Here is a 24302-nt window from a genome sequence, read left to right on the forward strand (position 1 = left end):
CCACAATTTCATGGTATTCTTGAGTGTGGCATGCTACTTTTTAAAGCCAGTGAAATTCTTGTATGATGGGTGCATAGCCAGTCCACGTGATGCCACTAAGCACAGGATGGTATAGTGTGCAGCTTAGATGCCTTTGGAAAGCTGGAAAATGATGGAGGAGGAGGAGGATGTGGTGAAGAATTCCAGTTTTAAAGTAAGCTTGGAAGGTTCAGGATTTAAGACCCATGTAAAACACTTTGAAGAAAGAGTGAAACAACTTCTGTTCTCACTGAAGTGGCAGCAGCTTCCCCATTGAACCACAGCCTGAGGTGGTTTTATCACAGACCAAACTTCTAGTCTTGCTGAACCTGAGCATTTTTTTTTTTTTAAGATTTATATTTATTTGAGAGAGAAAGAGAAATAGAGCAAGCAAGCACACAGAGGGAGAAGCAGCAGATTCCTGCTGAGCAGGAAGCCCAACACGGGGCTTGATCCCAGGACCCTGGGATCATGACCTAAGCCAAAGGCAGCCACTTAACTGACCGAGCCACCCAGGCACCCCGAACCTGAGCTTTAAAAAAAAACCCAAACACACACACACACACACACACACACACACACACACACACACACACACACCATCTGTTACCTTTATTTCAGAAGGTAAGAAAAAAGTTCTAGGACATAATGCATCTAAAGCTAAGCTAATACTGCTTTTAGTTGGTAACTGAGGCTTATGTCAACCAAAACCTTTGGCGATACATCATTCTAGAACCCCAGGGCCCTTGGGTAATGCTGAAGAGTGCATGGCTTGCTACATGATGCTCAGACTGTGTATATGAAGGAAAATATTTCATACAAGGCCTTTCTAAAGATGATGCTTTTGGACATCCTTCTAGAGCTTTCAGTTAGCAATAATATCTGTGCAGTCTTATGGCTTTTCTACATCTTTATTTTAGCCTTTACATGAAGGAAGTCACCATAACCTTGAAGGCACATTAGCTGATGATAAGGTATGTGATGTGAAGGGCTCCCAGGAGGACGGTACTTTGATGAAGGATTCATGGAAGAATTTTTTTTTTTTTTTTTTTAACCATCAAGGTATATATGCACTGATCAGGCTTGGGGAGAGAAGTGTAACCACCAATGACAAATGAAACGGGGAAAAGATACGGCTCCTGAAATTTTTGTTGACTTTCAGGGTTTTAAGAAAGTGATGCTTCAAAGCAAAGTCTTTTACTTTGCTAAGGAGCCTGGAGAAAGCAAAGCCGGTAGTAAAAACATTGAACTAAAGAGCAAAAGGAGTTAGTACTAAGAAGCAGTAATGGATGGTCATTATTGGTCTGGGGCAGGGGGACGACCTCCCCTATTTGAATGCCAAATCTTTAAAATGTAGACCATGCAGGTATATGAGGATTCTGTTGCGAGAGCAGGATCATGGTGTGAACAGAGGCACCGCATGAACACACACAACTATAAGCAGAATCTCGGGCTGCTGGGAGCCCCAGGACCACGTGTCAGAGGAATGCACACAGATACCCGTCTCCTAGTCATCTCTTAGCTTCCAGCTCTTACCTTCCACTTTTGGGGTATTCAGTACCAAGGAGAAGACTGTCTGCCAGTGTCCTGAATTTGGACACTGGACGAATCTCAGACATTTGTCTCCCTCACACCATCACTGGCATCCCCCCTACTTATCTGCCCCTCCATCACTGCCACTTCCCAAACCTTCACTGGTATGCAAGCAAATTGAAAAAGGCTTGGTTAATTGTGTTTTACTAAATGCTAATTGAATTATGTATCTTCATACATTATTTCACTACATTTTTTTATTTTGTAACAAGTTCAGTGAGGCAAGATGCAATTTTTATCTAATACTGTACAATATTGTTGTGTACAATACACAAACATGTCCATCAGTGAGTTTACTGAAAGTTAAAGATTAGGTTTTAAAGGCTTTCTGACATGGAAATCCTTGATAGACATTAAACGAATTTTTAAGTGTTTGAGTAATTGGTTCAAGTTCTTAGATACGAGGAGACACATTATTTGTTCCATTTAACATAATGGATCGATGGGGTCTTACAAATCCCCAAGTCTCCTCTCTGACACACTCTCAGGAACAGACTGGAGGTGAGTAACAAAAGATGCATGCACATAAAAGTGTTTGGGAAACTGTACCGTGCCACACGAATGTAAACTACTGCCATTTTCAGGTAAAATTGGAGAGTAACAGGATTTCCCTGTTGCTGGAAGAATCCTCTTGTGACTCATCTAGTCCAACCTTCATACTGGAATGGATGAGGACAGAGGTCCATAGACGAGAAGCTCGGGATCAGTCAGAGTCAGTGACTGACCCAAGGACGGATTCTGAAGGCCAGCACAGGGCTTTTTTGTCTCCTGGGTAATTTTATCTTATAAAATACTAATCACTTTTTGGTGCTGGGAGTGGCATGCCCTTTAAAAGTTTTCAATTATCAGAGAGCTATAGAAGAGGACTCTTTACCTCACACTGAACTTGGCTTACTGTAGGAGACTCAATAGTATTTGCTGGTAAATCATAGTTCTGAGGTTGGACTGTTAAAGTTCATCTTGGTCACTCCTCTCTCTTGAAGAAACCCAGCGGCTTAGAATCACCTCCTGTAACCAACGAAAATAAAAAGGTGATTAAAAGTTTCAAAAACAGAAATGAAAGAACATGCTAGGCATGTGAGATCACAGCAATGTTTCACAGAGAATTGTCTATATAATGAGGACACCTGCTCCCATTCCTTGTCACTGAAACACCAGGGGGAAAGGTGAAGGCAGCAATAGACACCTCACATGCAAATACTGTCTACCATAATCACACCAGATTTTATTTTTAAAGATTTTTTAAGATTTTATTTATTTATTCATGAGAGACACAGATAGAGAGAAAGAGAGAGGCAGAGACATAGGCAGAGGGAGAAACAGGCTCCACACAGGAAACCTGACCCGGGACTAGATCCCAGGTCTCCAGGATCACGCCCTGGGCTGAAGGCGGCGCTAAACCACTGACTCACCTGGGCTGCCCTGACACCAGATTTTAAAATCTAAACGTGCCTTTGCATTGGTATTCCACTAGCAGGTTTCAGGAACAGGAGTACCAGTGTGAAAGCTAGCATTTAACATCAGATCCAGGTCTGAGATGGCGCTGGTATATCTGGGCCAGTGCTGAGAAGGGAGAAGTGCGTCTGGGCAGGCATCCTATGAACAGCTAACCTAGTGGGCACAAGCAGGACAAACTGCATGGATGAGGCACTGGGGCCGGGGAGGCCAACAGGCAAGGCTACAGTGGGACAGAGTAGTGGGAACAAGGAGGGAGGGTACAGTGTCAGAGACAACATCGATGACCTGCTGAATATGGGGGAAGAGTCACAGATGGGGCCAGGGGTAGAAACAGTAATTGATGCTGGGAGACAGTGTGGCAGTCCTGCCAGAGAAAGACCCGCCAGGAAGATTCCCCAAAAGCCAGACAAGTTCAAGGAGGGACTGAGCAGTGACACCTGAGTTTCTGGGAATGAGACCTGGGAGAGGCCTGGCCAGGAGGTGCCAGTGTCTGTGAGAGCAGTGTCACCTGAAGGGTGGGGACTGAGGCCAGAGGACATGGCAGGCAGAGCAGCAGCAGGAATTAAGGGGGCGTGAGAGTGGGCTCAGCAGGGAGAGGGCCTGAGGGGCTCCCTGTTATCAAGGCTACATGGTTTTCATTTCTTTTCTTGGGACCACATATTCCAGAGGACCCAATGTGGTGGACAGATCTTTGCAATACCATGAGTTTGTTTCTGAGTTCACCTACCTGAACTTTGATTTGTTTCATACATTCTGGTGACTCCATCTCTTTGTCAGTCATGGTAGAGGGTTTAATCAAATAGCACAGCATGAGTTCCTATTGAGAAATGAAGAATAAGCTCCACATCCTATACAATATAAATTTGGGTGTGTCAGTAGGAAATGCAGACAGACTCCATTTCCTCCCACCATGTGCTCCTGGAAACTCACAAACCACCTTGGTTTCCTCCTAGAAACATGACTGGGCCTGAGATATAGACTAAGGACCTGTCATTTAGTTACTGTTAACATGGCAAGAGAGTGTAAATAAAACAAATATATGGATTATAAACACAGTATTTAACATATTAAATATATGCATAAGTCCCAGCAAATGGGTATAAAAATACTAGAAACAGTTTAGACTCCCTATTTCTAAAAGACAGAGGTGCTTTTTACAGGCCAAACCTAAGCAACTTAATCTGTACTCAAGGCAGCTGCCACCTGGCCTCTGCTGGACCTTCTGGCCTCCCCTCCTACAGCGCCTCCAGCAGCACTGGAGCAGAGTCAGAGGGGGTTCGCAATCTGTGTTCAGTTAGCAAATTACTGAGTAAAAGAGAACACACAAAGCTTTCATCCTTAGTAGTCCTGGTATGAGATGAAATTTCTCTCCTATCTCGATTGCAGCAGAATATAGCGGAACACAAATCAGGCAGTCAGATGACTCTGGGTTTGAATCCCAATTCTGTATATAAGCTGCAAGATCTTGGGTTCATCACTCAACATCTCTGATTCCTCACCCTCAGGGATGAAGATAACAACAGGGTGGTGAGAAAACATGCACTGTTTTTTTTTTTTTTTTTTAAGATTTTCATTTATTTATTCATTCGAGACATAGAGAGGGAGAGAGAGGCAGAGACACAGGCAGAGGGAGAAGCAGGCTCCTTGCAGGGAGCCCGATGTGGGACTCGATCCCGGGTCTCCAGGATCAGGCCCTGGGCTGAAGGAGGCACTAAACCGCTGAGCCACCCAGGCTGCCCACATGTACTGTTTTTAGTTATAAATATTAATATTCTTCCTTTTTCTTCAAGAAATCTGCTAGCTTTGAAAAGAAACTTATCAATGCTCTGACTCCCCTGCGAATGTGTGTGACTGAATTTTTAGCATGTGCTGATGGCACCCCTGGCAGGCAGGCAATGCCCCCCTACATCAATCACTATAGGAAATTCTGAAGTTTAAGTCCTGGAGCTCAGCACCAGTGAGTGGTGGCAGGGAATACGAGAGGAGGCCAGCTTCTCACCTCATCTTTTAGAACCTTGCTGGCAGGAACACTGAAGTTCCAACAGATGACTTTTATGATTTTACTATATTTAAGAAAAAATAAATCCAACCATTTAAGTGACACATGAATGTCAAAGCTGATGTTGTTACCTTGGAGACGTTAACTGAAACCCTGCTCAAGGCAGCCAGGGACCTCCAACTGAAGGGTCTGCGAAGAGAGCCCTCAAAATGGTCGTCGACTAACTCGATGATGACAGAGTAACTGGAAGACACATAGGGGGCATTGTAAAAGCAAAAGGCATGAAATCAACCTCTTTAAAAAGAGTAATGCTTGTTCTATCAAGAATGAAGATACAGAAAATAAAAATGCAACATCTAATCTTAAATTCCCCTGCAGTGTTATTGTGGAAAAGTATTAATGAAAAACTCTCACTTTACATTACAAACTTTCAGGCTCATCTCAGCACTGACAAGGAAAGAATACAAATATTTCTCCCAATAAGAAAGCCGTGAATTCATTCAACTATTTAGATAACACTCACTGATATTAAGATGAACAATCAACTGCATAGATGAACTCAATGTATAACACTACAACACATGTTATCGTAACCTATTTATTATTTTACATATAGTACAACAGTGTTAGTGTCGAAGGCACAGATATAGAGCATTTACTCCTAAGAGGTGAAGAACAACATGATTATAACTATTTCTATGGCAGTGAAAATTACATTGGAGGTCAGAAGTTTCCTCCTGTCCCTTTAAGCTATTAACTTATTTAAAAATCATTCCAAACCTTGCATGGTAAAATGGAGGGCCTTTTCGATACAACACTGTAAAGAAAAAGAAAGAAAATGTATAACCATTTGAAATCAAAATCTTATTACTGACATTTTCTCTTCTCCAAAGAGACATAAATACCCAATTATCTGTATATGGGTAGTTTGCAATATATCTTGTAGTCTATCTTAAAACTCAAACTGTTTTTTTTCCTCCTGGAACAAAATGCAATTAACAAAGCAACTCTATGATTGGGGCCCTGGCATTCTCATCTCACCCTCACCCCACAAATGAAATCCAAATTTGAATATAAGCAATTTTGGTCTCACCTCTTGTCTTATACTCTACAGAGTGAGAATGTGAAATTATGTCAAACATGTTAAGTTCGTATAACATGGACCAGCGTTTTGCTATTACTTTTTTTTTTTTTTTTGCTATTAATTTCAAATCGACCTAATTCTAAGTGTCTGAGGTACTCTGGCCAGGTACAAGTTGATTGAGTCTTGGTGCTAGAGAGGAATAAGAATCATGACTATTTTTAAGAAATAGTCAAAGTCAAGTGGAGAAGACAGTCACATAACCATACATACGAGTTGGAGATCAGTCTGCCCTACTAATTCATTCTACGGACGTCAAAAGCCAGTGTCCACGAGAGTCTGAGGCAGGGACTCTGTCATGCGGACTCTGGAACTTCATAGGGAACCTTTCAGAGGCACAAAGTCCGTGGCGAGGAGTGGCTGTTTATCAAACCTACTCCCTCTCTTTCTAGGCACATGGCTAGATTGTGTCTCTCAAGCAGCCAGGTTGGCCCATAAAACCCTGCCACGTACCAAGGCTATATTTACTTCTTTTTGAAGATGACCTTGAAAACCACTTGGTGAAGACCACAGAGCCATAAGGAAGAGCCTGGGCTCCTGAGGCACCTTGGAAGTTGATCTGCTCACCACTCAGAAACACCAGTTTTGGCTTTCACATGAAAAATTAACTTCTGTGGTTAAGACTCTGAGGTATGGGGCTTATATGTAACTATGGCTATAAAAATTACTTTTACTAATGCACAATTACATCTGTAAGCTTATAGCTGTCCCCAGTGCAAAATCCGTGCAAAAAAGCTTCTTATCCTTTGAGGAATTGACAGAATTTTCCTTTTGGGCCATATCAGTACTGTAGCTAATCACATTTTCCTTAGGTTCAGCAAGCTCAGAGCTACCTTGATAGCATGAGTTAGTAACTCTGTAGGATCCCATGGACAATAGAGCAACCCTTCACCTAGACTACACTTTCTAGAGTCACGTTTCCTTCTTATTATTCTATTTCCTATTTAAATTATATTTAAAGGATTTGGCAAGTCAGCTCAAATTCACTGTGCCAGGGCACAAATTTTAGTAAATACCCCAACATACAATCCTCAACTTTCTGAGATATGGTATAGTGGAAGGAAACCACGTACTGGAATGAACTTGAATTCAGGAATTTTGTTTTCTGGCTGGTTTCTGCCACTCATGGTTGTGTGACTTCAAGTAAGTTACTAACATCTCTGAGCCTCAGTTTCCAACAGTACAAAATGAAAAACGAGGGGGAAATTGAGATCTTTTCTAGCACTAAATACCATTATTTGTGACCAGGCACACATGTCTAATGTGCATCTGGAACACTGGAACATTACATAATTTGAAAGCAGCTCCTCCCAAGTTGGGTCCTTTTGGATGATTGATGATGGTGGTATAGCTTAGAAGTTAAAAGCACCAGACAGACCCAAGTTCAAGTATTATCAGTATCAAGACCACATGAAGATGCCCTATGTTTCAATCTCCTTATTAGGAAATCTGGGGGTAGTCATTGAAGGGAGAGGGGCTGACACAGTGACTGGCATAAAATGAAGGTTCAACATGTTACCTAGGATAGTAATCATAACGATGAGAGTGTATTCAGAGGGGAAAATAAAATCGTTTTACAAGAGTGCCTCTCAAGCAGAAAGATGAAAACTTCAGAAGTCTAAGAAATCCTGGGCTTTCAGAAATAAAGTCTGGAAGAATGGGGAAAAGAAGAGAAAGCTCCTTCTTATAAATGAATGCCAGCTATGGCATGTAGAAGGAATGAAAGAATTAGTAAATGATTACTGCAATAATTAATTCGGGCAGCCATTATAATTACTGGGGACCCAGGTATGCAGTCTCATCCTGCGTATTACTTGTTAATTACAAAAGGAAATATGCAATTTTATAACAGACATGTGACACTGGTCACTTTAGCCAAGTGATCAAACTTAGTGTCATTAAGAGTGGGACAGCCTGACATTAAGCACCTCCTGATGGGGCATGATACATACAACTATGTGAGCCAAAGAATGTGAGCTGGAGTCTAATCATGAGGAAACAACTGAACATATCTAGAATGTGGGATATCCTCCAGGAATCTTCAAAAAAATTTGATGCCCTGAAAAACAAGGTAGAGAAACTGTTTTCAATTAAAAAAAAAAAAAAAAAAAAAAGCTAAAAAGGCTATAGTGAGCCACAATCTGTGAATGTGGCCTTATTTGGAAGAGGCTCTTTAGGGTAGCCTGGGTGGCTCAGCAGTTTGGTGCCACCTTCAGCCCAGGGCATGATCCTGGAGACCCAGGATCGAGTCCCACATCGGGCTCCTTGCATGGAGCCTGCCTCTCCCTCTGCCTGTGTCTCTGCCTCTCTCTCTCTCCTCTCTCTCTCATGAATAAATAAATAAAAATCTTAAAAAAAAAAAAAAAAAGGAAAAGGCTTTTTGCAGAGACTGGAATGATGCAACCATAAGCCAAAGGACATCCAGTGCCACTCGCAGCTGAGGAGACAAGGGATTGATGTCCCCTACTGCCTCTGGAGGGAGCACAGCCCAGTGGAATTCTGGCACCCTGAGCTGTGATAAAACGAATTTCCCATGTTTTAAGCCCACTAAGCTTGTGGTAATTTCTTATGGCAGCCCTAGGAAAGTAAAAGAGAAACCTACAATGCCAGATGTGATAAATCAATAGTGACTAGAGTCTGTATTGAAAAAACCACCACAAAACTCCCATAGCTGCAAAAGACATTTTGGGGACAATAGATGGAAATTTAAATTTTCTGGCATTTTAATGATATTGAAAGTTCTGATTTCTCTCAGGGATTATATGGTTTTATAGTGATGTAGAAGAATGTCCCTATTCTTATGAGTTGCATGCAAAAGCTGCGCGTGCAGATGTGGAAAATGTTAACAAAAACATTTAAGAAGTTTGACTGGAAAAATAAGCCAAGCGAGTGAACTAGTTGTCAGCCTCTGGGGCTGGGTGCCACTGCTGGCGATGACTCCTTTGGGCTCCAGGAACCCTGTACCCTGTTGGCTTCTAATGGCCCCCATCACTCCACTTGTCTTTCAACTTCTAATTCGCAGGCAGCTGTGAAATTACACGACCAAACTCAGTCAATGCAAATCCAAAATTGGGATTGTGTGGGAAGGAGGCTTAGGAGTAATTAGATCTTAAGTCACATCAACCAGTAGCTGCATGTGTCAGAACAAAATATACAGCTGGAGTTGGTCTTTAGCTTTCAGGCTGGCAATGGTGGTTTGGTGTGGTGGAAGTACATCGAGCTTGGACTCAGAGCTAACCTCTGCACTTACTTGCTGTGGGACCCTCGGCAGCTTCCTTGACCCTTCTAAACCATAATTTCCCCAACATACTATAAAAGGAAGTGAATACCATGTGACTCACAGGAGTATTAAGATTAAACAAGATGAGGGAAAAAAAGCACCAAGGCTAGGTGCCAGGGCAACATAAAAGCCAGCAGATGAAGGAGCTTTTGGGTGGGGAATATAAGGAAAGGCTCCCACTTGGTTTTTAATCTGGTTTTCACTAGTGGGTGATCAAGGTCAAGTAGCTTGACAGCTGCACTCAATTTGAGATCCATATCACTTGTTCCAAGCACTGCTCCTGCAAATGAAATGTGATTGACAAGATTTATTCAAGGGAAGAGTTTCCCTGATAAGATGTGAATTTCATAATGGCCCTTTGTCATAAGTCATTACTTCTATAAGCAGAAACAATGGTTAAGAGAGGATGTCCTGGGCTTAACCTGTGTTGGCAGTTCTAGGGTATGTGTGATTAGGTCACCAACCTTCAAAATTAAAATAATATTGTTAAAAAATTGCAGGCACCAAGCAGCTGTGCCCAGAGAACAGGAAAATTTAGGGAAGCTATTCCTTTTTTTTTTTTTTTAAAGATTTTATTTTTAAGTAATCTCTATGCCTAGTGTGGAGCTTCAACTCCCAATCCCGAGATCAAGAGTTGCATGCTCTACCAACTGAGCCAGCCAGGTGCCCCAGGAAGCTGTTCGTTTTATCCCAGGCTTGTGAACCCCTGCTAAAGCAGGAAATGTGAAGACACCCTTCGTGTTGCTGCTGGGCCAGAGATCTGGTCCCACATTAATTATACAAGCAGCCTGAAGTACATGATATGATCCAGCTGTGGGCAAAGGCCTCCAGGGAGTTGGGCAATAACACTTGCTTTTTTCTTTAAAAAAAAAAAAAAATCTGTCCTTTCAACCTTCCCTATAAGGCAGTTGTTTTTTTTTTTTTAAATAAATATTTTATTTATTTGAAAGAGAGCGAGAACATGAGCAGGGGAGGGACAGAGGAGGAGGGAGAAACAGCCTCCCCTCAGAGCAGAGTCCGCTACAGTGCTCCATCCCAGGACCCTGAGATCATGACCTGAGCTGAAGGCAGATGCTTAGTGGACTGAGCCACCCAGGTGGCCCAGACGGTTTGTTTTAAAACGACTCTTCATCAACAATATGGGATATATTGAAAATACCTGATAAGTTATGCTTAGAAGGTACTCCACAAAGGCCCCTTTCCCTTGCAACTTTTATTTTTTTGTAAAGAAGATGGTGTTACTCATGATAAGCAAATGGAAACTTAGAGAGATGATGTAACTTGCCTGAGGTCACACAGTAAAGAGGTAGAGTTGGCCATGAACTTAAAGAGCTCTCTTCACTAGCCCCATGCCACCTCTGAAAGTATCCCTACAGCCTTGTTGACTGGAAAATTCTAACTCAAGTTTCACCCATACAATGAGAAAGCTGAAGACGACCTGCCAAGTGTTTGCACCAAGTGGCTATTCTTACAGGAGTATGAAAAGGAGAACACGGCAGGAAGCCAATGAAGGAAAATGAAACAGGCACATAACTTATTTAAACATGGTGAACTGTGGCCAACACAATTCTGTATAAACCTAACAAACTAATTTCAAGCTAATCCTGATCATTTGTGTGCTAACCCTGAGTTAGGATATCTGAACCTGAAATCCAGGCATGGAAGAAACAAAAGAAACCATTTATCTCAGAGGGATAGGAAACCCTTAACCTTTATTTTGGATTCCTGGCACCCTTCCCACTGGAGAATCTAATGAAAGGCATGGACTCTTGACCCAGAAAAACACACCAATCTACAAACACCATATTTTATGGGGTCTCCTGAAGACTATCCTAAGATTCCAGGATAAGTGCAATTTTAGAGCATTTAGATTTAAAATATTGAATTGGCTTTCTTTGGGTATTAAAAAGGCTCAAAACACATGAAACAATCACATGATACAGCTCACAAGACCTCAAGGGCCATGACTCCTTAGAGGACTTCTCAAATATCTTGACATTTTTGAGCCTCACAAACAATTCTGAAAACATCCAGGAAGCACCTTCACTTAGCAGATGTGGAAAATGAGTTTGAGGGACTTAGTAGTGACACTAGTGCTGGAAGGGACCCCAGGGTCTCTGTCCACTCACCCGGGCCTGTGGCTTTGAGAGTTCCTTACATAATGACTACTCCACATTTATATGTGAAGACTCTCCTGTGCTCTAGAATCATCTATCTTCATAATATCTCCACTGGACCTACTTAATATGTCCCAAATACGAATCCTAAGTATGTAGGCATTATTCCCAATTCCTCTTAAATGAAATTCTCACATCCATTCTGTCTCCAGGGCTGGTTTGACTCATTTTTCCTAACTAAGTCTCTCTGCTTCCATTTTTGTCTCCTGCCCCACCCTGTAGTCTATTAGTAACAGAGCAGACAGAGGGTCCTATTCATTTTAAGTCACTTCTTTGCTCAAAATCCTCAAGACTTCCAATCACCAGAATAATAAACAGGTCCTACACAATCTGCATCAGCCTAAGTTGCAGACATCACCTCATGTTACTCTCCCTCTGGGATTTAAAAGTTCTCGACATACCATCTTTATGCAGTTCCTGAGATTTCCTTACTTCAGGGCTTCTATGCTTGCTGTTCTCTTTGTGCCTCCTCTGTTCTTCACTCTTCCTTGGGATCTCCAAGTTCTGGATCCCTGTCTTCATGTTGTTCCTGCCTCAGGGCTTTTGCACTTACTGTTCACTTTGTGCCTACCCTGGTCTTCCCCAGATTCTCAAGTGACCTATTCCCTCACTGTGGTCACATTTTTGCTTGTGGTCACATCTTTTCAAAGTCTTTTCCTAACTTTCTTCACTCTCTATCCCTTTCCTGTTTTATTTTTCTCAGTATTTAATAGTCCCTGAAATTACATTATGTATTTACTTGTTTGCTTACTCATCTTCCCAGCCAGAATGTAAGCAGCTGCACTGAGGCAGCTTTGTATTTGTCTCATTCACCTCTGTATTACTGGCACCTAAGAAGACCTGGCCCGCAGAAGACTCTCAGTAATTATCTGTTGAATGAAGTGCTCGTCTGGTCCAGAATTCTCTCTTTACGATAAGAATAGGCAGTTTCCAAGAGTTTCCAGAATTCAAACCTCAGCTCTCTTAAGTTGCTGGCCCTGGAAACTATTAGGGGAAAATGACCCATTCTCCAAAAACTGCAATCTTCCCATCAGAAAACTAGGAATAATAAAGAGTATCCTTTGCACAGGACTGCTTTAGGGATTAAATGATATAATGAATTTTATTTTTTTTTAAAATTATTATTATTTTTTTTATTTATTTATGATAGGCACACAGTGAGAGAGAGGGAGGCAGAGACACAGGCAGAGGGAGAAGCAGGCTCCATGCACCGGGAGCCCGATGTGGGATTCGATCCCGGGTCTCCAGGATCGCGCCCTGGGCCAAAGGCAGGCGCCAAACCGCTGCGCCACCCAGGGATCCCCGATATAATGAATTTTAAAATGCTTGACACATAGTAAGTGCTCAACAAAGGATAGCAGTGATTATCATATTATTATAGGATTATTCTCATTTTCAGATGAGACAATTGAGTCCTAGCAGGTAAGGGACTGCCTTATATCACATGATAACATGGCTAATGAGAGGAGGGGGGTGGGGGCCATAAAACTCTTTTCTCAGATTACAGAGCAGATGAGAGGAAAAACCTTAATATGTAGAGCTACAGGCTTCTGTCTCTGGGCTTTCTCCTCAGATTTCCTTTTCACTCTTTCTGGACAAACCCTCTAGCCCAACCCAAATATTTTTATTTAAGCCAAAAGGAAGACATCTTAGAAAAAAATCAGCAACAGCACATATTACCAATTCAAGTTTTCACCCTGGGATCTGTTGCAGATGCTGGTTCTCACACCTACCGTGTCAAGAACTACTTACGTAAATCTGTCCCATACTTAAGTCCCACTTTGGGCACCCAGCCCTTGCTTCGGAAGTAATGGTATGCCATGTATGTAGTCCTGAATGTGGGCTGAACTACAGTGAAAGCTTTCCAGAGCTTCATGATTGTTAAGGGCTCCTAATGTTAGTGAAAGGAAAAAAAGGCATTATTATGCATGCATTCGCTCATCATTCAGCCTGTGACCTGACATCCATACTAAGTGTGGAGCCGAAGCAGTAAACATACACAGTACTATGACAGAGGGACTTAACAGAGGATCTAAACCTGTGCTGTCTGGTGTGGCAGCATCAGACACGGGCCAGAAGGGAGATGTGCTCCAGGTGGAAAATACACACTGAATTTCAAAGACTTGGCAGGAAAACAGGAATGATACGTTGAAATAAATAAACTATGTAAATAATATGACTTTTTCTTTTAACCCCTTTCATGTAGCTACCAGAAAATTTAAAATGATACCCATGGTTCCTGTCTGAGGCTTATCTATCAGACAGCATGACTCTGGACAAGGCTGCCCTGTAACAGTAACATCGGAGATGAGGAGGAAGTAGCCAAGTGGAAGGGGGTGGTGGAGGGAACTGGAAGCAGTGGGGTGAGGCAGAGAAATGAGTGCATGCCAGGGTGCTCAAGTGTGACAAGTCCACCAAAGTCGGAGGGCAGTGCGTTTCAAACATTTCACAGACCCAAGAGAGTAGCTACTGTATGGCAGGTCACATTCAGAAAAACCAAAACATAATTTTGTAAAAGCTTAAAAAAAAAAAGCCCCATTTTAGTCTTTGAAACTGGAAAATTTATCTCATGGCACAAATGAATAGTCCAACTCCATATGTTTCTAATGGAGGAAGTGAAGAGATTGAGAGTGGCCTGGTTCAGAGAACATTCGATTCGATTCTCTGGTTGGGTTAGGGCTCAGTCAATGAGACTTGCTCAGTTTGTCACAGCCCAAGATTTTAACCCATAAATATGAGCTAGAGGTTTGTTTGTTTCTTTCTTTCTTCTTCTTTTTTTTTTGGTTGTTCCTAAAATAGAAACTCCATACACATGTGGCCTTTAAATCCCAAACTAAGGTAACACTCTCCGCCCCTGTAATAAGCAATAGTCTTGTGGGAAAGGCCAAACTTCCACTTTGGAGAGCCCATCATGTTTCAGAGGCTCAGGAGTCTAGGTGGCAGTGAAATATTCTGATGAATTTCAGCTAAGGCCTAAGAGAAGAGACAAGGAGAGCTAAGAATGGCCATCATCTGGGAAAATGAGTCACCCATCAGCCGACAGCTATTTTCAAACCACTGGAATACTCATGAAAATAATTTATATAATTAGAATTTGATGAATGATAGATAAAATTATGTACTCACAAGAACAGAACAAAATATCCTTTCTCTGTTCTATTTATTGTTCTGCTTAACTTTTTCTTTTTAATTTCATTTCAGTTATTTTGAATAGGTATTATATTCACATGATCCAAGTTCACAAAGCATAAAAATGTACAGTGAAGTTTCCCCTTCCACCTGTGTGCCCAGCCCCCTTGATGCCTCTACGAGAAGGTAACCAATGATATTGGTTTCTTGTGGGACTTTGTTCTAAGGGCAGCAGGCTACAGTACAGAATCACAGGCTTTGGAGATACCCTGACACCAGACTAGCTGTGTGACCTCGGGTGAGTTACTTACTTCCCCTGAGCCTCAGTTACCTTAACTGTAGAATTCTTACCAGGCAGAGTTAAGGTTTAGAAGTATTGCTTGTAAGGTACCCAATCACAACCTTTACCAAAGTAGGTGCTGAACATGGCAGTTTTAATTTTTAGTACTGTCCTAACACAGATTTCCTGATCATTCTCTAAGATACTACTCTTCTCCTAGTCTCCGGGAATGAAATAAATCTGAAAGAGTCAAAGCTGGCTTCTGCCTTAATGATCCCAATTAGGGAGCACCTGGGTGGCTTAGTTGTTTAAGTGTCATGACTTGATTTTGGCTCAGGTCACAATCTCAGGGTCATGAGATTGAGCCCTGCATCAGGCTCTGCACTCAGAAAGGAGTCTGCTTGGATTCTCTCTGCCTTTCCTTTTCCCCTTCCCCCACTCGTGCATGCTCTCATAAATAAATAAATAAATAAATAAATAAATAAATAAATAAATAAATAAATAAATAAAAAAAAGATTTTACAAAAAAAAAAAAAAAGCCTAAATTTGGGGATCTTACCCAAAGCCTAAACCCAGAGAAAAAATTCAATTCAGTTTTATTCAGTGAAAGTAGGTGCATCTGTATTACAGTAATAGGAAAATTACTACAACCTGCTTTTAATACCAGGAAACTTTTAAGTGGATTATATCTAAATATAACATCTTACCTTCTCATAATAAATACTCAGACATCCTAGAGCATAGACCAGGAAAAAGGCCTAAAAACAGAGCAAGCAGAAATGTGCATTAGAAACTGTCCCACGTTCTTGAGAAGTTATTTTACATATTGATTTCTTTTTGCCTTAAGTACAAATTAAATCATCTTCAAAATGGCCACAAATTTTTAATATAAATGGTTCATGCAAATTTCAAGGATTAGAAAAAATCTAAGAAAATATGAAAGTCACAAATTGGTTAAAAATCAGTAAAAAACAAAGCATTTGTACGATATTTTCCATGTATTTTCCTCCTTAAAAACCATCTACCTAAACTGAAAAATGATTAAACAGCTGTAATAATAGAAAGCTTACCTCATTAGATTTTCCTCTGTAAAATTAAATAATCTATTAAACGGAGAAAAAAAACTTACAGAAAGAAATATACAGAAATCTGCAAAAAAGTAGGCCTTGCAGATTTGGCTTGTAAAACAGGAGTTTCTCAGTCACCCTTGCTGTAAAGTGACTTCCTATTAAGTAATCCCTATCTTCCCATGAACTTCACCACACAGTAATGTGTTTTACTTGCATGGTGGAAGCAGGAGGAAAAGCAAGGAAAGTCAGCTATAGTTGAGTAAAATGAAAATAAAAATTGCTTTTCCCTCCAAAAAGTTTATTTATTTAGTAATCTCTACACACACTGTGAGGTTCGAATTCCTGACCCTGAGATCAAGAGTCACATACTCTACCAACTGAGCAAGCCAGGTGCCCCAAATGCTGTCTGATAAAAGACAGACAATGCTAAACATTGATACCACTAAACAGACCCTGTTCTTCATTCTACTTGTAGAGGGGGACAGGGTTGTTTACACCTGACTAGACTTATGCAAGATTGGTGTGCCAGTGGCTAAACCATGGCTATTAGTAAAACTGGAGTACTTACTTTACAAATAGGACAAAAGATTATAACCAAATGAAAAACATTCTGCTGCTCTTGCCGCCTGGCACAGATGAGGTGACAGAGATGTAGTCCCCTGTTCTGCGCTTGCACGTTTCTGTTCAACAGCATGGTACTGACAGTGTTTAGCTTGCACTGTTTACTTAGCTTGCTTCCTCACTGCCCCAGCACACATAGGAACAAACAACAAGAAGATTTAAGAGAGCACAGGCTATGGAGCTGTAGGTGGTTTCAAGCAGCGACAAGGTTCACTAAGGAAACATTCTCATGATCCCCAGGAATTGCCTGAATCCACCCACTGTTACTTTCTCCTGGCTAGCTGATGGCACTTCTCTTCACAGGAGCAGTTCTCAAAGAAAGGTCTGGGGATCCTGGAGTTCCCAACACTCTTTCAGAAGATCTCCAGGTCAAAACTACTTTGTGATAATAATGCATTATTTGCCTTGTTCCTGCTCGTTCTCTCGAGGTTTGAAGACATGTGGTATCACAACAGAATGAATACAGAAGTAGATGTGGGCAGCCAGCTGACTTCTAGAAAGCCAGACCTTAAAGTGACTGGCAGAAATGAAAAACAGTGCCATTCTTCTCACTGAATTTATTCTGTTTTGAAAGAATATAGTTTTCATAAAATTTTATTTATGTTAACGTATAATGGATTTCACGTCATTATCTTAAAATGAATTAACGAACAAATATTTAAAATTTTGTTTTAATTGACAATTTGGTAAACAGTGACAGATATACTCCACATAAAGAGGTTCCTTGGGGTCTTTTTAATCATTCTTAAGAGAGTAAAGTGGTTCAAGAACTACAACTTTAGTTTCACTCAGATCTAATCCTAGAGTTTCTCTGAAGATACAGGTGGTCACCTGAAGGTCCCGCTTCTCTGGGTCCCAGCCACCACCCCCTGCCTGGACTTCTCGAAAGCTTTTCTGCTCCATGCATTCTCACAGCAGCCAGAGCCATCTTTTTCACATGTGAAGGTCATGTGGCTCCCATGATTAAAACCCTCCAAAAGGCTTTACTACACTTTGCTTCCTACCACCTCCCACTCCGTGAGATCTGACCACCACTCTTGCTGGCCATGTTGGCTCCATGTCTGCTCCTGAACACACGAAGCTCATTCATCTTCCTTCACCCTTGTAATGGCTATGCCCGTATCTGGCAAGGTCTTCCCTTCCACCCTCTTAAAGCAACCCCCAACCCAATCATCTTCTTTAGAACAGTTTTGTCTGAAAAGATCTTTCTTACATGTGTCTCTCCAACTCAAATGTAAACTCTGTGAGAGCAGACACTCTGTCTGCAGTTTTGCTGGCCTGGGAGGGGATCCAGCACATGGTGATTGCTCAGTGCTTGTGCCGAATCAACCCTGAGTTTAGGAAACTGCCAGAGTCACTGAGAGTAGGTTTCTGCTGGTCTGGCTCTCCAGCTCCTTTCTCCTCACATGGATGCTCTATGCCCCCATGGCCCCTTTTACCTACTGGTAACCGTTTTCCCAGGTGCCCTACAATCTTATTTTGCTTTTGTCTTCCTGTGGCACACTACTTATTAATGCAGAGTACCACTGTTTCTTGGATGCACACAGTGGCCAGAAGGTGCCACGGAGGAGGAAAACTTGGGTCCTCAAGGAGCCAAGTGATTCCCCTGTCGGCTCTCCCAGCTGTCACTTCTTGGTTCAGAATGGTGCGACAGTGAGAATTCTGGGATGTGGTAGAGCTGGGCTGAAATCTTCACTAACAGGCCCGTAGAAGTGTCACTTAAGCTCTCCTACCTCATCTACAAAATGAGGATCAAAATGCCTTATTAAAGATTTAATGGGATTAAATCTCATAAAAAATTTAAAGGCTATGTGAAGCACCTAACTGCTCCATTCATTTTAGTTTTCCCTCCTTTTTAAAAAATCATTTAGATATTATAGCCTGGAAAAGTTCAATCCTCTCCTTGCCAAACAAAAGACTCCTTCCTGTTGTCTGTTAGACTTTAAGTTCTTTAAAAACTTTCCATTATCAGTAAATGAATGCTTCTCTAAAAACTGATGAAACCAATGCCTCATTAATATATATTGGCCTAAAATAAATGCCTTTTATGAATGCACACAAACTGCTCTTAGGCATTTATTACAGATGGAATGGATCTTAACTGAGTTGGCTGTATTTAGAATTAAATCATCAGAAGACGGGGGAAGTCTGGGAAGGTGGGTGATTATGTCCCTTGAGATCTCATTAGTAAGTTTTTACTATCAAAGCAAAAAAGAGGGAAGAGTTTAATGATGGTTTTAATGTCATGTCACTAAATCTAGTTTGGTCCCAAAGCATTATAATGGAAAAACAGTTCTCAGTAACAGATCTCTAAGTCAGCTGTGGTTATTATCATTCCCAAGCACCCGAGAGAACTGCTCTGAATCACCACAGAAGGGCCGTCCATGTTCCTGATGGACATTTATGGAAAAACACTAAACTGTACAACTGGTACACCAAACATGGGTGATTGAGAGGAAATCTGCCAAAACAGACCTGAGAGGCAGAGGTAGGTTTAATCACACACTCCCTGAAAACTGCAACACCTCTCTGGAATAACCTCAAGAACAAGCAGCTTCCAAGAATGCAGAGCAATCTCACCTACCTCCCATTACTCTTGTCTTTCTTCAGGGAGTGTTTGGGAGAGAGCAGCAGACAGCAGCACCTTTTCTTGTTGGTAAAAAGCATCACATGGAACACAACTGGTCACCTACTGTAACAGTAAGGTTGACACCCAATGCTCGTTCTCTGCCCATGGCTGCTGCCTCCCAGAGTTGAGACAATGGCCAGCTCCTCCTGGCGTCAGCCCTCCATCCCACCCTCCTACTGGTGTAGCTCCGGCACCTGCCCTTCCCTGACACAGCTTCCTGCAGTGCCGCAGTGCCTCCATGACCAGGTCAGACCCCTGGTAGATACCAGTAGACATGCCTTCCATGATCTAGTCCTCCTGTGTTGCCATCCAGGACCAACCTACATGAAAGATCCTATGCTGCCCAGAGATAGCCAACTGGCTATCTCCTATTTATCTTTGACCATTCACAGATATCACCGACTCTGTAAAGTCTTTTCTGTTAGCTTGCAACCCTTTGGACCACCCGCCCCAACAGTTTCTGTGCAAATCCCACATCTTGTATGCATCCATTTAATAAATATTATTATTTGTTAAGCACCTGATAGATGTCAGGCGTTGGGTACAAGGATACTAGAGGAGAATACTGGCACAATCCACAGACCGCATTGGATGTAATTATTTCTGGGCTATCTTTAGGACCAGAGCCATATTCTGTTTATTTCGGTATTGTTAGTACCTAGCCCAGTGCCCGGCACATAGTAAGTACCCAGGGAACACTGGTGTAAATACTGATTGCAAAAGAAAATGTTCCAATTGGCTACTAAATAGCTTTTACAAGTAATTTAATAATGATGATAACGACAAGAAAAGCAGGCACTAACACTTATTGAACATTTACTATACATCAGGCACTGTGCTGAGCCCATTACACATAAGTTCCCAGAACATCTTTGAGCAAGGTATGACATAACTCTCATTTAGAGAGAAGAAATCAAGGGCCGGAGAGCCCAAGCACCTAGAGAATGGGTATCTACCGTGCTGTCCAGCATAACTTCCTGTGATGTCAGTGCTCTACACCTGTGCTGTCCAGTACAGCCACCACTGTCCATATGCGGCTGCTGAGTGTTTGAAATGCGGCTGCTACAACTGAGAAACAGAATTTTGAATTTTGCTCAATTGTATTTTAAATTAAATAGTCACATGTGGCTACCGGCTACTATCTTTGATGACAGATTCAGCTGTCTCATTTGTAAAATGAGGTAAAGTAAATAATTCCAGACATCCTTTCCTAGTCCAACAGTCTGTTCTTTGTACATGTGGCCTCATGGCAAGGAAGGAGGTACAGGCAAGGAAATCCAGAGACACAACTACTTTTCTGTGGACACGTCCAAAATATTGCCAATGTGGATGCAGTCAACAAGCACTTCCTGGGACCCACATGTACACTGGGAATGGTGCTAAACACTGCAGGAGCCACCCATGACAGGCAGGAGCACCTCTGGAGAAGGAGCATGAGGAAGGGGTGCGATTCTCAAGGGCAGAAAGGACATTTCTGTGTATCATATAAACATAAGCAAAGGAGGAGGGGCTGACACATGAACACGGGACAGAAGAACTCTAAATCAGAGGGAAAATTTATGATGCAGTTTTAGAAAGTCACTTTTAGCCAACTTTTGGGAATGCTGCTGTTGCACTGAGAGAACATGTATGAGTAATTTGGCAGAAGGAAATATCTGGAATCCACTTATGTAATTAGCAGTCATGACATGACTTGAAGCATGCATCATAGCTTTAAAAGCTGGTGACAGGGAGCCCTGGTGGCTCAGTGGTTTAGCGCCGCCTTCAGCCCAGGCCTGATCCTGGAGACCCGGGATCGAGTCCCACATCGGGCTCCCTGCATGGAGCCTGCTTCTCCCTCTGCCTGTGTCTCTGCCTCTCTCTGTGTGTGTCTCTCATGAATAAATAGATAAAATCTTAAAAAAAAAAAAAAAAAAAAAAAAAAAGCTGGTGACATCCATGAATATACTAAAAACCATGAACTATATACTTTAAATGGGTGAGTGGTATGGTATATAAACCATGATACAGGAAGGCTCCCCCTAAAATCTTAGGCTTGATGAAATGAAGGCTAAGAAGTGTAATTTAGGCAGGCCTGCTTTGGAAGTTGCCTATGGTCATTTCAATACCAATTTGTAATGTTCAGTTACTAAATACTCACTTACTAAAATACATAGAGAACTCATTTACAACTGGACCGCCTTATTGGTTGCCTGGGCCCTGAGACCACAGGCTGAGAAGGTAACATGCAGGAAACATACCTCTTCTAGGCTGAGTTGCAAATACTCCAAGATCCTATATGGATTTCTTCTGCATACTAATCTCTTTTTGGGTGCCAACTGCAAAGAAATAAAATACATACAGAACCAATGGAAGCGCTACACGTTACACAGAGCAGACTGCATTTTAAAACACACATTTTTCTTATAAATTTCCCAGATTCACATTTATTGGATTAATACTGTTAAAAACGTATTTTTTTATAATTATGTGGAAACAGAAGTTTTAGTTTCTACTATCAACATTTTCTTTCTGTTCCCCATGAATTTTTCCCCACAGTTGTGATCCTTTTGTTGGTGGAATTTATATACTTCTTTTCACCCTCTTGCATCTAACAAGTGTGGGCCTAGGTTCTTCATTAGGGCTTCATAAACCCCAATCTAAAGGCTAGACACTATTTCTTCAAACTCATGTTTCACATACTACTTGACCATTAGATTTTCTCATTTTTAGCTATTGCAGATAATTCTAGGGCAACTGTCTCTGACTGAACATCCCTCAGTGGAGTGGCTCCTGATCCTGCCTGTGCTCCCGTGCTGACTTTCATATTGGAGACCTTTCCACTACAGCTCTATTTAAGACTATGTGCAATTACCACAGCATTTCTTTTTCTCCCACCCAAGGGAAAGAATATTATTTCTTAAATATTTTATTTATTTGAGAGAAAGGGGGGGGGGCACACACATGTATGCATAACCAGGGAACCTGATCGTGAGGCTCAATCCCAGGACCCTGAGATCGTGACCTGAGGCAAAGGCAGATGCTTAAGTGACTGAATCACCCAGATGCTGCGGGAAAGAATACCATTGTACCTGCTTTAATTTACACATTTTTAAAAAGTTAAGTTATTCACAAACTTAGAGGTTTTAGTAGAAATAGACCTCACAACTATGGAGCTGGGAGCCAGCATCCACTGGTTCCCTCTGAGGGTCTCACCACTCTCACATACCCTGGGCACTTAATATGAGCCTGTTACCAGTTCTGAGTAAGGAACATCCTGGTTAGGCCACATCTGCTAGGGGCCAGAAACAGATGGCTCTGGAGGAAGCGACTAATTTTCTTCAGTTTATCCTTGAACGATGCAAAGATCAGGGGCACCACAGAAAATCTGTGTATAACTTTTGACTCCCCCAAAACTTTACTAATAAGCCTACTGTTGACCAGAAGCCTTACCAATAATAGAAACAGCTAATTATCACGTATTTTATATAAGTATTAAATGCTATATTCTTACAATAAAGCTAGAGAAAAAATACTAAGAAAATCATACGGCAGAGAAAACACATTTACAGTATTGTACTATTTGCTAAAAAAAAAAAAAAAAAGACAAATTCATGTATAAGTGGACCCATTCAGCTTGAACTCATGTTGTTCAAGGGTTGGCTATACTTACTTCTTCATTTGGGGCACATTCCTGCTCGCTCACATCATACACATCTTCCTCCACCAGCACGTACTCATCACCAGGCCCTCTCTTTCTGGCACAGAGATCTGCTTGCTGGCTCCCGTCCCCAGGCTGAGTGTCCCCAGGTGTGAGGAGGAGACCATCATCTTTGCCACAGTGAATTTGAGGCAGAGGGCAGTGTTGCAGTGTGGCACCCTCTACCACAGATTCATCCAGGCCATCTGGAGTGAGTGGGTCAGGCCCAGAGCCCTGCTGCTGGTGGTCTGATGGCTTGCTGGGACCCTCCATGCCAACAGACTTACCCGAGTCCCCATTCATCATGGAAAGTTCCTCTCTATCTGTGGTACCTTCCATTTTGGAAACTGTTCCAGAGTTCAGCTCGTCATGCCGCTGACCTTCTTCATTCCTTTTTATACCAGAATGCTCAAGTGGTTTTGTGTAATCCTGGAGGATTTTACGCACTGTACTCTCATCCTGCCCCTGTCTTTGCATGAGCTTTGTGGCCCATTCTACACTATGCTGATACCTGCAAAATGAAAATACTGTCAGCAACACTTGACTTTTAATATTCAAAAGAAAACAGAGCTTGCAGAAAAGATGGGTAGGTAGTATGCCAAAATGTTTATAGCAGTTTTTCTCAGTAGTGGGCTATATGTATATGCTTTTGTTATACTTTTATGTGTTTTCTGACTGTTCTACAATAAGCATGTTTGTTACTTTTGTGTTTGTTATTAGAGCTTCACTTAACCTTAATTTGAAAAAAAAAAACAAAAAAACCAACTTTGACCCTGGTTTGACAAAGTACGAATATTTATATAATTTAAAACAGGTGGGCCAAATGATTTAGGTAAACACAAAGATAATATGGCCATCCTTTGTCAGGACTTCTTTTACATTATTCTCAATTTTGGATATCACATTTTCAAAAAAATATCCCATTCATAACATAAAGAGCCTTTGTTCAGTATTGGGATGAAAAATGAGAATTTCAGCCAACATTTTTCACAGTAACTACTAAGGTCTCCACTGCATATGGCAAGAAATGATTATGTGCTATAATATTGCCAAGCATCCGAGCAGAAAGGGCCTTTTCTCATAATAATTTTCAAAATATAGTTTGATGAGGAATATTTGCTTTGCTCTTCAAATACAAAGGCATGACTTCTCAAGTTACAAAAAGTCACAAGACAATAGATGTCACCATGTGACAATGCCACTGGAACACGCCTCCACGCAGTGTCAG

General features: G+C 41.6%; 1 protein-coding gene across 6 annotated transcripts in view; it reads right to left on the reverse strand.

Annotated features, from left to right (window-relative positions):
* The window catches only part of TSEN2 (tRNA splicing endonuclease subunit 2), a 60018-nt gene that overhangs the window by 16788 nt on the left and 18928 nt on the right, over window positions 1-24302 (reverse strand). For 3 of the 6 annotated variants that reach the window (XR_012011535.1, XR_012011537.1, XR_012011536.1), the window contains exons 6-13: window positions 23048-23585; window positions 21636-21713; window positions 15783-15833; window positions 13419-13557; window positions 5849-5885; window positions 5200-5311; window positions 3797-3886; window positions 2486-2619 (exon numbers count right to left, since the gene is read on the reverse strand). Coding sequence is in view for 3 of the 6 variants with exons in the window: in XM_072785083.1 (XP_072641184.1) it covers window positions 2560-2619; window positions 3797-3886; window positions 5200-5311; window positions 5849-5885; window positions 13419-13557; window positions 15783-15833; window positions 21636-21713; window positions 23048-23585 (1105 nt within the window). In the remaining 3 variants the exon portion in view is untranslated. Of the gene's footprint in view, window positions 1-1790; window positions 2620-3796; window positions 3887-5199; window positions 5312-5848; window positions 5886-13418; window positions 13558-15782; window positions 15834-21635; window positions 21714-23047; window positions 23586-24302 lie in introns of those variants that run through there. The other 3 variants (XM_072785083.1, XM_072785082.1, XM_072785084.1) reach the window with 1 other exon arrangement.

Source organism: Canis lupus, chromosome 19, assembly GCF_048164855.1.
Source record: "Canis lupus baileyi chromosome 19, mCanLup2.hap1, whole genome shotgun sequence".
NCBI lineage: Eukaryota > Metazoa > Chordata > Mammalia > Carnivora > Canidae > Canis > Canis lupus.